At 38.8% G+C, this 16,299-nt stretch overlaps 1 protein-coding gene across 1 annotated transcript in view; it reads right to left on the bottom strand.

Moving 5' to 3' along the window:
• The window catches only part of HIBCH (3-hydroxyisobutyryl-CoA hydrolase), a 38,304-nt gene extending 22,872 nt beyond the window's left edge, over window positions 1-15,432 (bottom strand). Inside the window, exons 1-6 of the mRNA XM_041403350.1 lie at window positions 15,329-15,432; window positions 14,393-14,435; window positions 13,441-13,581; window positions 12,397-12,481; window positions 11,416-11,496; window positions 9,385-9,437 (exon numbers count right to left, since the gene is read on the bottom strand). Of these exons, the coding sequence (XP_041259284.1) occupies window positions 9,385-9,437; window positions 11,416-11,496; window positions 12,397-12,481; window positions 13,441-13,581; window positions 14,393-14,435; window positions 15,329-15,360 (435 nt within the window). The 5' untranslated portion in view covers window positions 15,361-15,432. The remainder of the gene's footprint in view (window positions 1-9,384; window positions 9,438-11,415; window positions 11,497-12,396; window positions 12,482-13,440; window positions 13,582-14,392; window positions 14,436-15,328) is intronic.
• Window positions 15,433-16,299: the final 867 nt, after the last annotated feature.

The following is a 16,299-nucleotide window of genomic DNA, read 5'->3' as shown; positions in this document are numbered from 1 at the left end:
CAATCAGGTTTTACTGCTGGAAACTTCTTTTTCCACTAACAGCTGAATTTTGTAAAGGGTACTTATAGAATGAGACTAGAAGTTAAGGAGAATAAAGAAATTAACAAGCAACCAATTTAAACTACTGGGCTGGTTTTGGCTGAGATAGAGTTAATTTTCTTCACAGGAGCTTCTTCATAGCATGGGACTGTGTTAGTCTCAGCATGCCTCAGGGAGGCACATCATTTTACAGGCAGTTCAGTCTGAATTCATCAACAAGCTTCCAAAAAATAATGCAGAGTATTTGAATTTTATGTCCCATAAAAGACTGCCCACTCAATGCTGTATTTCAAAAGTCATTATGTGACTGTGTATAGAAACTTCATCATTGATTTACATTTTTTTTTCTCATGATGGATACAGAACCTTATTACAAGTATTTTTCTAATGAAAAACAATGTGACCAGCAGATGCAGAAATTAAATACAACTACTGTGAATCTTTTTGTGTCCCAAAGGTTGTATTATCTTAAATTGAGAATGACCCACATTTAGTAAATCAGAGAATTTAGAGACGTTATTTGAAATTGAGGGCCACCATAAGAGAGAACTATACAGAGGGAAGTAAGTACTCCCTTCCTGGTCACATATAGAAAAGCAGACTTGTGTCACAGCAAAACCACACATCACACTTGGCTATTCACTAAATAATCTATCTCACACTGTAAAGGAATCACTGCCTAGGAATGCTTAGGCAGCACAATAAAAGAATCATAAATAGAAAAAGTCTTCAGGGATGTTGCTTGCACCACCTTCACCAGGCTGGTAAATAATTTTTAGCTATTTGGGTAAGCAGTGTTATGATAATACCAATACTGACTGCAGTGAAAGTCCTTTTGTAACAGCTCCCATCAAATGACTACATTTCCTACATTTTTAACTGCATGAGAATAGCTTCTGGTAGTGAGTGCTAGAACCAAAAAGAAATGTAGCAATCAACTGACCATAACACAAAAAAGGGCAAATATGTCTGCATATAAATGTGCAAAAATAGCCAAGGTGCAGCAAAAATGTTTCCAAAGTGGGTGAGTAGAATTGATTCAGGAAGCAGCAGGAGCTTATAGCTACAGTGGATCAAAAATCATGGATGTAAGAGCATTACCCCCTGCACCCAGACACAATGAATCTTAAACTGAATCAAAATTAATCTTTGTTTATCATTAATGTTATGGCCCACTCCAAAGAGTATAATCCACTTTTTCATCTGCAGATACTAACAGACAAGACGACACAGCGAGCCAGAGCAATGCAGTGTGGCAGATCAATCTGGACACAGAATACCACCTTCTTTGGCTGCTGACATATAAATCAACTCCATACAAGTGTTTCAAAAATATCATTAAACAAAGTGGGTATTGTGACTACTTGAACAATTTAGCAAGGTATTTTAAAACATTAAATATTGATGTTATATAATTTAAATATAAAATATTTATTTCCATATACTGATTACGTGTTAGAGAGTCTCAGTCCAAATTGCTACAGGCACATAGAAGCACAACGAGCTGAGTGGAGACAGATCATCTCTAGTAATGTCTGATGTCTTAGACTTGTTCTTCTGACCCCTAAGTATTTAAACACATTGAGCCAACTACATGAATAGCGATCATTTAGCTCAGGTTCTTCTTACAAGGAAACTTAGAGAAAAAGACACATAGGCCACTCTATGCACCAGTGCTGCTACAGATCAAAATCTACCAAATTTAGACTGACTTTTTAAAAGCCCTAGTTTTCAGCCATCACAAACAGTTTTTACTGGAGTAGCTATCATAATCTGCACAATTTTTTATGGACACAAGACCTGTGCTGCAACAGAAAGAAAAGAAGACATGTAAGAAGACCTGGATCTGAAAAGCCTATAGCTCTTAATTAGCAACAACTGCAACTTTTTTCTAGTTTTATACTTGAAAGTATTTTTATCCCAATTTTGTTTCTTTATACATAACTGGCCATGTGTTTTCAGAAAAAGGATAGCAAATGTGGCTTTTTTTATTGTTTTGAAAATTCTAGAAGAGTTGTCCCTCTGTATCACCTAAAAATGTAGCTACTGCAAGAAATCCCTGTGTCCAGCTCATCAAGTCTTGATGTCTGCAGGGAGCACAGGCAAATGGGAGGGAACCTGTTCTGGCACCTTGAATCAGTGCATAACTGAGCTTTTAGGTTTTATCTTAAAATTGAAGAAACGCTTCTTGTTCTTAAAGAAGGTACGTGCATCAGAACTTTATTTAACAGTGGCACAGTTATTTGGGACAACAGGAGTGAATCCAGAGAATTTTGTAATGATGTTCTATTTTGCTGAGAAAAGTGTTTCGAAAGTGTAAGACTGCTTTAAAGCCTTGCAACTCAAGGAGAAAATGAGCACTGAAATTCTTCAGGAATTGAGGAAAATGGGCAGAAATATGAAAGGATGGAGAAGCAGGCAAAGATAATTCCCTTTAGAACATTTACTCCTTGATCTATAATAAAGGGAAGGGGAGGGAAATAATGCGATAACTCTCATTATGAGGCTAGGTAGGTACACAAAGGCCTAGAATTAAAGAAAAATAGAGACTTTTAGCATGCAAGAGTCTGGCATTAAATGGAAAGAACAACTCTGTGCAGAAGCTGGCAAAAATCTCAATCATTGTGGAGTAAGGAGAGGGAGAGAAAAGGAGTTTTACTTACTGTACCAGTACTGAGCTATAATTTAAAATATTTGTATTCAAGACAGTGCTTTATGAATCCCTTTGGGAAATAACATCATGTGCAAATGATTGAGCATTCAGTGGTTCTTTCTGTTGATGTCAAGAGCTGCTGGCATTCTAGTCCGATTAGCCACAAAATGAAGAGCACCATTTATCCCTGGGATCATACACCAGAGCCAAGCAGGCAGAGCAGCATGGCCAGATGGCAGAGACTGGAACAGCAGCAAGGAGTGAGCCCTTTCTTAGGATTGCCTCAGCATTGTTTTCAACACCCCTTATTTCAGGAGGTAAGTGGTGCACAAGTCAATCTCACAACTGTTTGTACTCGCAAAATCTGTATTCTATTTCACAGTTAAAGCTGCCTTCAGCTTTAAAGCACTGGCAACAAAACAGGCCACAAGCTTCCCTGTGGTTCACAGGCAAGGGGGGAGGAGGACAGGCAGAGAGAGAACTGGAAAGCAGCTTATCTAGGTTTAGTATGACAATTACTTTTACTCCAGGGCAGATTTTAGAGTGCAAATTAAAACAAAACTAAAGATGCTCCAGAGCATGATGGCTGACAAGAGGCATGACATACTTACAAAAAGGAAGAAAAAGAGTAAGAATAAGGACAAGTCCCAAGAAGTACTGACACTTCTAGGTTCCAGTTTCCTAGCTTTAAAAAGGGCTGAAGGGGTAATAATATCCATTAGAGAAGTACTATGTAAAATCATAATATTTTGTGAGCTTTCATATGCTGCAGCTAGTCAACCTGAGCCCCAAATGTGTACATGAATGTATATATATATATGTAAGAATTCTAAGCAGAATTTCCATGATGTGCAATAAAATTTGCACCCCAAATTAAACCACAAATGAATAGCTTTGTTCTGTGGGCAATATCCACTTGTAAATACACATTCTTGTAGTTAAAAATTGCATCACACATGGGCAATAAAAGGTGAGATTTTATAGAGAATTTTAATCCTAATGTTTCCTAGTTTTTGAATGTTGGTCTCTAATGCTGCTATCTGCACTTCTGAGTAGAAGTTACATGCACACAACCTAAATGACTAGATATATGTTGGTAGTGAAAGGAACATTCCTGAAGAGTTACAGCTGCACAATCTGAGTAAAAATGGGACAGGATAAAGACAGCTATTGGTCAACTCAGCTCCTTTGTGTACTAAAATTCTATTGACTAAAATGGGTAACATACAAGCTGCTTATGACATCACTACCAATTTACTTGAGAACGAATATTAATTTAATAAGGATTGTTGACCAAATCCTGCTAAAGTGTAAATGCAGATGTTTGTAACTATTGGTAGATGTGCCATCAGGTCCTGAGATCTGACTTACAAGGAAAGGCAGATTCCTCTAGCAATGTCAGCATCTGGAATGTTTTGCTAAAAATGAAATGGCACTAATGTGAGAAAGAGCTAAGCTAAATATTGGGTACTCAGATTACTCTTGTACTGCAACACGGATGCAGTAATTCTTAATCTGTATTCCAGAAGAGAAGATGCACAGGTAGATGCACAACAGAATTCATACTTCCAAACCATGGCGTAGGTTCAGGAATTTGGCTGCATGTGTTTCCCTGGAACACCTGCATCACCCCTTGATTAAAATGACATCACTCATTAAGCAGCATTCTGAGAAAGCTCCATATTTTAACCTGCAATGTTTGTGATGTCTCCCATCCACAGCATTGCTTCCTTTCACAAGGAAGCACAGCCTAGATGTAATCACAGGGAAATGGAGGGCACCATCCTCTGAAACAATATTAAGAGTTAGCAGCAGTTTTCAACAAAACTGAGAGGGTACCCCAGCTGAGGTCATGCAGAGCCAATCATCAACAAAAACTTCATTTAACAGCTTCATTATCTGCTTGGATGATGAAGTAACAAGGATTTCTGTAATTCACAGATTACTTTTGGGGAAGGCAAACACTTTGAAGGGCAAGATTCAAAACCATCTCGCACTGGAGGAACTAACAAAATGAAAATAACTACACTTAGGAAGGCATAATCAAATACAGATATGGTAAGTGTGCTTCCCATGGAATAAATGCCTAGATACTTTGCAGGGGTTTACAGCAACCATACAATTAGTACAAATAAGGTAGTGCTGTTGTGAAAAGAACTACTGAGGGTATCACACTACAGCAGAGTCTGCACCAGCAGGCAGCCAAAGGCTGAGGGGAGAACACTCAGCCTAGATTCACTACACCTGGGCAGCCTCATCAGCCCAGGGCCACCTCCTAAGGCACTCCAGTTTCTTGGAATTCAGAGAAAAGGAGTACTTTCTTTTCCTTTGTAGTCTTTGAAGAAAAGGGTGGCTCTGAAAAACTGACTTTTTGACAAATCAGCTCAAGGAAGAAGATAAAAGGTAAGCAATAAAGAAATGTACTGTGATGGAAGCATATGGTAGGCAAGGAGGAAAGAGGTGACAGTAATAGTTTTGGGAATAAATAGGAGTGGTGGTCTCCTAGGACTGGATGCTTTCAAAACTGCTATTTACATGGATTATTTGTGACAGAATATCTCTGTAATACAGGGAGGATAATTATTCTGCTCTACTTGGTGCTGATGAATCCTCCAGCTAAAATATTGTCTGGTCTTTGGCAATAAACTGTAAAGTACACAAATGGGAGAGACTCCGGAGGACTGCAAGAAGACTAAAAGACTTAATCTATAACAAAGACTGAACAGCTATCCTTATCCCTATTAAAGAGAGAGGACTAGGAGCACAGAGTGCAAGCATCTCAATATGTCCACAGGGAGTGTGACTAAGACTGGAATATGTTGATTACACATACTAAAGACTTACATTAGACACCAGGGAAACCAAGCTTGAAAGAATAATTAAGCACTCAGGTGGCATATCTAGAAAAAACAGCATTCCTGCTGTAGGAGAGTTCTGAGTGCACCAGGTGAAAATCAGCTAGGCAGTTATCTAGCTGTACTTAATCCTAATGCAAGTGCAAAAGTATAATCCTGATGCTCTTCCCAGCTCTATACATCTGTGTAGTCTAAAGCTTAACTCATTTCATATTACACAAGAGACTAACACTCAAACAGTTCTTAAGAAAATTCTACTGTCCAACAGCCACCCTAAAGAAACTCTAAATAAATAACTTAGATGTTGACTCTCAGTGTAAGTAAAAGACCTTGCCTAAAAACCCATACTGCCAGGTGTGGTGACAAAACTAAAGGAAAGCCATTCATGAACCCAAAGACCCAGTCACAGGTTGGTATCTTCTTCTCCCAGTCTGTACTCCTGAGGTCCTCCTCTGAGGAAAGATTAGAGGAATCAGTCCTGTGTACTGCTATTGTTCTCACAAACTAGGCTCCACAATCCGAGGGAGTCAGAGATGGAAATTTGGTCAGATTGCAAACTATATTAAAGAAAAACCTTCCCATTAATCTTCCTAAATGTGAAGACTGGAAAATAAGATGTTTGGAATAACTCAAAGCACAGTGCTTTGCAAAGGATTTAAGACAGTTAGCAATTCTACCAAACTCATTTCTACATTCTGAAAATGTTGTTTAAATGTAAGTTAAAGTTAAAACCTATTTCCCCCACAGGAAGATTTTTTTTTTCATCCTAAAACTAAAAGCCTAAATTTTCAAAGCAAGGCTAAAACAAACTTAGCAAATATGTTGCATAACAGACCAGACTAAAGGATTAAATCCTGTAGAAAACTGTACAAGGCCAAGAACTCCTATGTTTGAGCAACACTCTCTTTACTCATCAGTAAAAAAATAAGCATTAGACAATAGGCCTGAAAGAGCAACAAGTTGCTTTTCAGAGAGCACAACAATCAACTGTGAAATCTGAGGCCTTTCTGAACAGCAAGCCTACTTATGGTCACAAAGTATGAGATGTACAGAGAGGTGAGTGTGACCACTGGTGGCTATTTAGCACTGTGGTTCTGAAATACAGCCTGGCTCAGGAAGTTTCTAAAGCCAAGAATGCTCTAGAACACGATACTACAAAAAAGGGCACTTCATTCGTTCTCTCACAGATTCTTCTATAAACTGAAAGTAATGGCCTTTCCTCTTGAAAATGTACTTCTCATTTTGTAAAGCTACTGAAGTTTTGTTACAGATTTTTTAAACTGTTTTAAGTTATTCCAGTGACCTTGACCATTTTCACCAACTTCCAAAGTCTGTGCCCAGTTTTTCTTTTTTTTCTCTGTCAAATAGTCTCCTTGAATTCCAAGCCAAATCATTGAAAAGCTACCACTCAGACTGTCTAGTGTGCTTTACTTGGCTCTGAAACAGGTCTGAAAAACAATTTTATGAATCTTTTTGTCTATTAGAGAGAGCGTCTGATGAAGAAACTTATTTTGTGCCAAAGCCTTATTTAAAACCATAGCTTTGGCCTGATCTTATAAATCACCTATATTCATCTCCAAAGAACTTAAGACAAGACTGTGACTTTTCTAAAACCAGAAGACCAAACTTAGGATGTCATTTGCAGAAAATAATATTTTTAAAAGCCCCAAACATCTGAATTTCTTGTCAACTACTCAGGTACTTAATTTCAAGGAAAAGAAATTTTACAGACAGAAAGCAGCTAAATCTGAAGTAGTTTTTAGGAACCTGAGATTGTGTGCCCAGTGTTCCTTTCAACAATGCACATCCTTTAGCAGTAAATGTGGTATTTAGAACTCATTTCACTATTTTTCAGAAGACTGCAGTCACCTTTGCTTCTAACAAATTTGTCTTACAAATCTGAACTTACTGCTCCAAGTAAGTACAAAAAGATGAAAAGATACATTTATATTGAATATCAATTTTTGATGAACTACAGAACAGACAAGGTGCTGAGAACAAGCTCCACAGCCCCATCTGTTGGCTAATGAAGCTCCCAAATCCATCTACCAGCCCCTAGCTAATAATGAAGTAGAACCAGTTCATTTTTTGGATAAAATTCCAGGTTTTACTGTCACAGATCTATGGCATCTGTGCACCAGCAGCAACTTTTACTATCCAAGCACATAGTAACTGAGTTTTTAACACACTTCTGTGATTTTTTTACTTAGTTCCCCCAAATTAAGCTGCATACTTTCTGAGTCAGAATCTAATCCCCTACCCACAAGTAAAGATGCTACTTCTAGTATATGATAAGCAAGTTAAATGCTCATTCAAACCCTAATGGCAGTTAAACTGTGTCACAGTTCCATTAAATTTGGCTATCCTACACTAAAATTTGGTTACCCAAAATAAAGTTTCAGGCTAATTGCTGTCTTTTAAAAGTTCTTTAGAGGAAAGAGAATTCAGAAAGAATCTTAGTAAGGCAGGATCATCTGACTCCATTATGTTCTTTTCAGTCCAAAAATACACTTTCCTTTCAAAGGACAAAATTCTATTCCTGCTCAGGCCACAGTCACAACAAGCCATCTGCAGGATCTTTAAAAAGATATTGGCTGCTGGGCAGTTTTGCTCATTCATAGCTTTCCATCCTATTATTTAAAAGTCCATAATATAAATGGATTCCCTGTCTTTTATCTACGAACCTTCAAGACTCCTATGGTCAATAAAGCAGTTTTTCTGCAAGAAGAGCTACACATCAAGTCCCCTTTATGCTGGAAACAATGTATGTATGCTAGGCTGGGGGAATGGCTCTCTAGCTGAGATCTTTGGGGCTTGATAGCAAAGAAGCAAAGGGCAAGAGAGCTACTGCATGTTTAGATCAAAAGCTGGGAAGACCAAAACAGACAAATGAAATGTGTAAGGAAAGATGAAAAGAAAAGAGTCATGACAGGTCACGGATCATGTAGTGTTCCACGTCTCGTATCTATCTTTGACAAACTTTATTTAAATAGACTCTACACCTACATCATAGGGACATGCCAGAAAACAATACAAATCTAAGCAGTGACATGGCAGACAGGCTTCATAGTTAAACTCAGTGTTAAAAATAACTGAAGATTATTTTAATCCACTCTATGATGCGGTGCAAATATATCCTACAGATGTGACACTCACTAAAACATCATTTTAGCATGTAAAAAAAAGCACAGTATTTCCCTGTTAACTATCTCCTTATGGTGTTTACAGACAACAACTGATGAAAAAGTTATTAACACTGAGTACAACTAGCAATATGATGGAGTCTTCTCTATGATGCTTTAGTAATAAGGAGCCCTGGGTGACTTTTGTGTGGAATCAGTATCCCACAAATGATGCTTTAAAAGTACTGCAGAGGTGAGAAAGTAGATGCATTTCCAGATTATTTGCTGGAAAAACACAGAACTTGTGAATGTCTGTGAAGGTGTAGCTTAGAATGTTCCCAATTTTTCAAAGAGCTGCTCTTTAAATGTATTTTTATATAATTCTATTTTTAATGCACTTAGAATGGAGAACTGTTCTGAGATTTTGTATGATACATAAACTCCCCCTTGGTATTCTGAGAACCTTTGTGAGGGCTATTTCCAGCAGTGAGGGGATTCTGCTCCTTTCCTAGAGAAAGCACTTGTATTAGCTCTCAAGGAACAGCAGAGGCCCTACAAGGGCAGCGGTGCACTCAGACAAGCAAGAGATGAAGGTTCAGATTATGATGCTGTTTCTTCAATCAATGCCTTGTGTGTGCTTCATTCAACTCACAGACACAACGTGAGATGACTTTAGAACAATCTATGAGGTATCACACCAAGGTCCTTAACTTACCCCTCCCATTGTAATACCATCGATAAGTGCCACATATGGCTTCTTGCAGGTGCCTGTAAGAAAATGCAAAGGAAAACAATCACTCATCTTTTTCAAGAGTGGGCCTGTGACTAGCTGCCACATGACAGGCTTCCCTATGTCTTACTTCAGCAGGAGCAGCAGAAAATAAATGAGAATTTAAGCAGTAATCATATTATCATCTTACAATGAAGGTACCTCATGTAATTCTTAAGTACTGAAAAGAAACACTAGTTTCTGATTTCCTGGCTTGTGAGTGTTGTAAGAGAACATTATACAAGTATCAAACATTGGACTGTTTGCTATGTGAGTACCTGACAGTTTAGCCAGCATAAACAGCTTTGTCTGATGTTGGGACACAGCAGATGCCCTTTCACCCCCTCTCACAGTCTGGATTAGGAGCACTGGGTGTGTTCCAGCCCTTCAGTGCTTTATTACAAAGCCAGAAGTATGGGCAGGTTCCAGCCACAATGTGACTGTAAATTCTGCAATGCAGGCATGTTCTGTCATGGCAGCTCTTGCATACAGCCCTGAACGTGGTGCAGGCAGGTTCAGACGACAATGTCCTGCATTACCAACTTCATCTCTTGGGCCCTTTAGAAGGCATAAAACTAAACCCCAATGCTTTCAGTTCCCATTCATGGAAAGACTCAGAACTTCACTGTGAATGAAACAGCTGCCCTGTATTCAGTGTTTTCAGGTCAGAATTACAGTCTGATATAGGTATCCCCTGCAACCGTGTCATGAGATTTTCTGTAACTATATAGAGCCTTGTTTAAAATAAACTATTTTAAAAGGCAGTTCAATCCTTCAAATTAGTAGTTAAAAATGTTAAGAGAATTGTATTTTGAACTTTGTTCTTACATGAACAGACAAGCTAATGCATGGGCTGTAGATGCTACCCCCTGAAACAAACTGAAGCAAGCCTTTCCCATTGCAATGCTGTGACAGCAGCTCTCCGCTGTGTTTTTAAGTTGTAAAATATAAGATATAAATAAATATTTTTAGCAGAAATCTCAGGCTTAAAGGAATACAGTCATACTAAAGCTAGCAAAATCTAGGTTTTGTAATTACATGCATTAGAAATATTGAACACCAAATAATTTCAAAAAATTTTAAAAAGAAAACAGACTTTTAAATTATGTACCCTTGCAACAGAATCATCATCAAGTTCAACTGGCAAGGTAATACTATTTTTTCCCAACTATTTGAAACCTTAAACTATTTTTTTGCTTTGTATTGGTGAAGGAAAGAAAGGTACATGACAAGCATGCTCAGTCCTGAAACTGTCAAACAAAGTAAAAATAACTTTTCAGGAATTGCTCTAATAGCTGTGCTCTTCTGTCAATGCAAGCAACAGCACCCCCCCTCCTGTAGTGACTAACACTGGACACCATATTTTAAAACTCAAACTGTATTCAATTAAAATATGTTTGGAGTAGTTTCTTCTCATGAAAACCTTCAACTCTTGGCTTTTACCCTGAAGAATTAACATCCTTTTTTAATATGCTTTACTCCAGTAAACTTCACCCAGTGTCTTTGCAATAAACCAAGGCAGCTCACGCCTGAGTTATGCAGCCCTAGTCTTTCATGCAGTCTATTTAAATGGAAAGCCTTCATATAATTTAATCTTTTGCTTTCTGACTGAATATTAATGATTTTCCACACATCTATTTTTACCTCAGGTCTTCTTTGAAGCAGATCAATGATACTCAAGGCAGAATTGCAGTGTCTGCAGCTAAAACTAATTCTTCCACAGAGGAAATAGAACTAACCAGAACAATGGGATGGGATACAGTAGCTGTCACAATAACTTAAACAAAAGAAACACATTCTGCATGCAAGGAATAAAAATGGGATATGTTATATTACTGGTATTGAACTTGGTTTAAAAAAAAAATTACTACTTCTCTGATGTTACCACAGTCTTTAATAGATTTTCAAAGAGATAAATTTACATTTGAAGCCAGTGTTATGAAAACTGTACTGTTTCAGAAATTGTTATTAACATACCAATGGCATTGTTCAGCCTATATTCTCCTATGAAGAAATCTTGTATCAGTCTGTCTCCAACTTTTCCCGCTTCTGTGATGGCTTAAAGAGGAATAAAAATTCTGAAGATAACTGTAAGTTTAGTAGAAAATAAAGTAAAAGAAAATAATGCCACATAAGTTGGGTCTTTTCCTACAGCAAATAGAGACCTACTTTATCCTGCTTTATTATATCTGAGAAAATTTGCTCAAATTTAAATATGAATGTAAGTCTCAAATTTGATTTAACTGTATTTTGCTGGACACTTGGTCACATACTTGTGAGAGTATGCTCCATTTTCTAACCCCTCCTAATGTCTAGTACTCATTTGTGTTACTTTTCATACCAACATTTAGAACAGTCACTTAAAACTGAGCATACTGAAGACTCTAAACACTAAAAATAAGAAGAAAATTAGAGCATGGCATTAAAATACATTGTTATAACAAAAACCTGTGCTGCTTGTTTACCTACAGTTTACAAAAATTTTGCTAATTTTGTCACTTTGGAGATTTCCTGCAGTTCATAGCTAAAAAATAATCACAGGTACATTGATCATCCTTGTCAGATCTGTATCTAGCCATCTAAAACATCAGACACAAATTATCCAATACTATCAGAGCTACCTGTTAGGGCCCTTCAATTTTCTTGGAAAGAAGCTGTCAGTAATGAAAATCTGGGAAGAGAAATGTAGAGACAAGAACCCTCTCCTCTCAGGATGACTGGCTGCTATAATCAGTTATTCATAAAAATGTAATTTTTACTCTTTTATACACTGTCCTGACAGCTGTCTCCTGACAAATACCTTAAATAGCATCTGCACATCAAGGTATCATAAGAGTCAGCACAACTGATCTCTTGTGTAGCAAGATTTTGCTTACCCAAGTCACAGTAAACAAAGGAAATCAACACAAAGTAGTGACTGGGAAAGACATGAAATGTTTACGTGAGGATAGTCCTTACCTCGGATGTCACCCCCAGCACAAAAAGCTTTTCCTCCAGTTCCTTTTATAATTATTAGAAAAGTTTCAGGATCTTGCTCCCATGTCTAAAAAATAAGTAAATATTACCACATAAGACTAAAATCTGTGTAAAAAATGCTTGCTCTGTTTAGAGTCCATAACTCTTCACTTCTTTAAAAAGCAAATCAAACCATACTTTAAAATAGATTGTCTTAAACTGAAGTCTGAGATCTAAATGTCTTTCTGCCACTTCTGCATCCTATTCAACCATGACAGCAGAGATCAGAAGAGCTGCCTTTCCTATTTCAGAAAAACACCTGTGCAGAGCTCTCAGCCTCTGAAGAAAGGCAGCACCCCACACAACAGAGCCTGACAGAAACCAAGAACTGACACCTTTTCAGGCTGTGCTTCAAAAATGTCTAATAAACACCAAAAGGCATCAGACAATTATCCAACAAATACTGGTATCTAATGGATTTGACTCTGTGCATATGATAAATAGTATCATTAAATTAAAAGAGACTATTTTCATGCTTAAAGTGTCATGGTACTTCACTAGCTTGTAGAAACAATGCCTGCAAATCCATGAGTTCTCATTTAAGGAATGACACTGACAGTTCCCTGCTTCCCAGTGGCTGGTATCTTCTATTTTCAGCCATGCAGCCTCTCCATAAAACATGCACTCCATCAAGAGGCAACACCACTGTATGGGTTGAAATTTGTGCCAGCTGACCAGGTGGGTGCTGCCAAAAGGAACATACAAATGCTGAGCCCTGCTTGCTCTTAATTCAGTCCTGGTATTAACATGGATGTGCATTTACTTATGGAGATGTTAAATTTATCTCTGTCTCACAGCTTGTTCTTTGATGTGTCTCCTCTTTCTAACTTGCTTTAAACTGACTGGTTTTTCCCATGCTATAAATGTGAGCTCATTGTACTTACACAAACTTTCATCCTTTAAGTCAGTACACTAAGAAGTGTCTAACTGCATTTTAAAATTGGTTTCAAATAACATATGTGGATGGGTAGAAGTGGAGCTACTAACCTTTATTTGAGGATAAATTTTTTGGATCATGGGCAGATTTAGTGCATTGAGAGCCTTGGGTCTATTCAAAGTTATTATTCCTGCACCTCCTTTCTTTTCCAACAACACTTCTGCTGCTGAATCTGTCTGCTTAGACATTTTCTGTGCATGAAAAAACAAATAAAGCAAATTTCATCAGTTAGGTAACTTGAGTAACATATTTACAAAAGTGTTTATGGAAATATATTCTCAAAACACACCATCTAGGATCACAAAACATGCACTCTGGAATTGAATTGTATGCTAAGTTTTTCCCTCTGTACTTCTATCTGCATTTCCTAAACAGTTCTTTGGAAACTACTTTGAGTCCTTCAGAGTAATAAAACTCAGACAAGTTTTTGGACCACACATTGTTTTACAATAACATTTTGAGTTCAGTTGAATAAAATTTACTACAGAAACACACACACAAACACAAAAAAAACAAATCAAAAAACCAAAAAATTCCCCACCCTACTAATAAAACACAAATCCATGGTTCCTTAAAACTGCCATTCTGAAAATACTTGTAACAATTAGAACAATGACAGTTCCACATATCCTTACTGGTAGTTTGACACTGCAAACCCAAATGTACCTCCTGCTTTGTCTTTAAGTAACTTTTAACAGCAGAAAACAAATCCCCTCAACTATTTTCACATTCACAGGAGAATTTATAGAAGCTAACACAGAAACTATCTATAAAGCAAAGAAGTATCAATAAAGTAAAGCCAAAAATCAAGCTTTAATTTACAGTATAATAGACACCTGTAACTAAGTGCTCAAAGATGTGGGCAATACTATGCCTGAGCAATAAATGTCAGAGTTCAGAACCACTGTGTGCAGATGCATTAGAAGTTGCTTGTGCTATGTGCCTCAGGGGAATTAGAGTCCTGAAAGCTTCCAACTCAGCCAAACATGATGCTGTCCTTACCAAATGTTGTAATATTACTTGCAGTCTGTTGAGTGCCCTTAGCCTGAAAAAAAAAAAAAAAAAACAAACAAACAAAAAAAACAGTTAAAGCCATAAACCAGCCACACAATTCCCCAAATATCTGACTGCTGGGTTAAGCAAAGCGGTGTCAGAAAAATTTGGGAACACAACTCTTTTACATTCTCCTCATAATAATCAATTAAATTAGGGCAAAATTTTGTTATTGAACAGTTGGAAATTCTTTGCTTACTAGTATATAAACAGCAGATACCAATGTCAGCTACTAATGTTTTCAAGTTAGGAGAACCTGAAAATACCAGGACAGAGGGATTGGGGATTGACAGGCTGTGTCTTTTAAAGATTTACAACCTTTTTACGGGCACGTTGAAATGTTGACATTATGCAGAGGGAAAAAAAAAAAAAAAAAAAAAAAAAAAAATCTTGTCAAAACCTTTGTCTATTTCCAAAAGTTTCAATGACACAAACCTGCCCTCGTTGTATTTCCCACACATTTACACCAGGTTTGTGTAAGCTGTGTACGAGCTCGCACTTCTGTGGGTGACAGGAGAGACGCAGGCTGTCAAACTTTGTGAACACGCCACTGGCTTTGAGCAGGGAGGCTGTAATTTATTAATGGCCACTGAGGCAGGCTGGAGTGAGGCCACACATCAGAGCTGGCGTGAGAAATTTCACCTTTCAGCTCCTTCAGAGCACAAACCCAACCAGCTCCGCGTTATATGTTAGTGCCGCGCTACACTACGCCGGGTTTTAATCGCATGCTTGTTTTTGAAGGTGAAAGTTAGTGAAGGCCTGGCTGATCTAGGCCCAAACTACAACTCGCAGCAGCTGCGGGGCTGCGCTCCCCGGCCGGCTCGGCCGGCGCTCCCCTCGCTCCCCGCCGCCGCCGCTGCAGCCCCTCAGGGCGGCCCCCGTTACCTGGGCAGCGCCTGCAGCGCCCGGCCCGCCATGGCGGCACCGCTCCCCCACCGGCTCCGCGGCGCCGCACAGCGCGGGGCGCATGCGCGGCGCTCTGAGGGGCAGCGGCGGCTCCGCCACCGGGAGCGGCTCACGGGGGGCGGCCGCTCGCTCGCCACCACGAGCAGCCTTTTCGCAGTAACCACGGCAGATTCCTCACCTGGGCAGGGAAAGGGAGCTGCGCCCCGTTCGGGATGAGGCCGGATGGTGCGAGGGCATCTGGTGATGCTGCTGCGTTGCCGGTGAAGCGGGTAATGCCGCGTGTGGCAGTAACACCAGCCGTGAGGCTGGCTGCTGAAGGTGGGGAAAGCTCGCATTGCCAAACTGCCTTCAGAGCTGAACTTCGTGCGCCGCAGCTGCATTCAGGCTGTTTATTATTTTCAGCAGTAAGGCCGGTTTCTTAATTTCTGCCCTCCCGGCTTCTTTTTATCCTTTGCACCTGCAACACTAGGCAGACCTGTACTGCCCCTGCCGCTGCTGACACACGGACAGCGTGAGGTGGGATTAAGGAGCCGCTCTAGTGTAACATCCCACCAAGAACGGCTTATCCGTGAAGGTAAATACATGGAGAACGTGTATTTATGTAAATGTAAATACATGGAGAACACGTATTTACATTTACATTTAGAACTAGCACGGTTACTGACCCAACAGTAGCTACAGACGACGGTGAGCCCAAACACAGCCTGTGCGTTCGGCATAAATAGACTCAGAAATTGCAACTGTGAAAATTGCCTTTTTTAAAAAAATAAAAGATTAAGGCACTTGAGAGTTTTCACGCTAGGAGTCAATAATACAAAATTCGCTTTCATTTCAGTAACTAAGACCAGTCCATGACTGTTTTTTTAGGCTGACAAGTGAGACTGCTATTGAAAAGACATGATGAACCATGGAGGAAATGACAATACAGTGCATTAGGTTGAAATGTAGCT

Source organism: Onychostruthus taczanowskii, unplaced genomic scaffold (genome assembly GCF_017590055.1).
Source record: "Onychostruthus taczanowskii isolate IOZ18803 unplaced genomic scaffold, ASM1759005v1 scaffold20, whole genome shotgun sequence".
Taxonomy (NCBI): Eukaryota; Metazoa; Chordata; class Aves; order Passeriformes; family Passeridae; genus Onychostruthus; species Onychostruthus taczanowskii.
The sequence above is the reverse complement of the archived record's forward strand: the minus strand, read 5'-3'. Positions and strand labels throughout refer to the sequence as shown.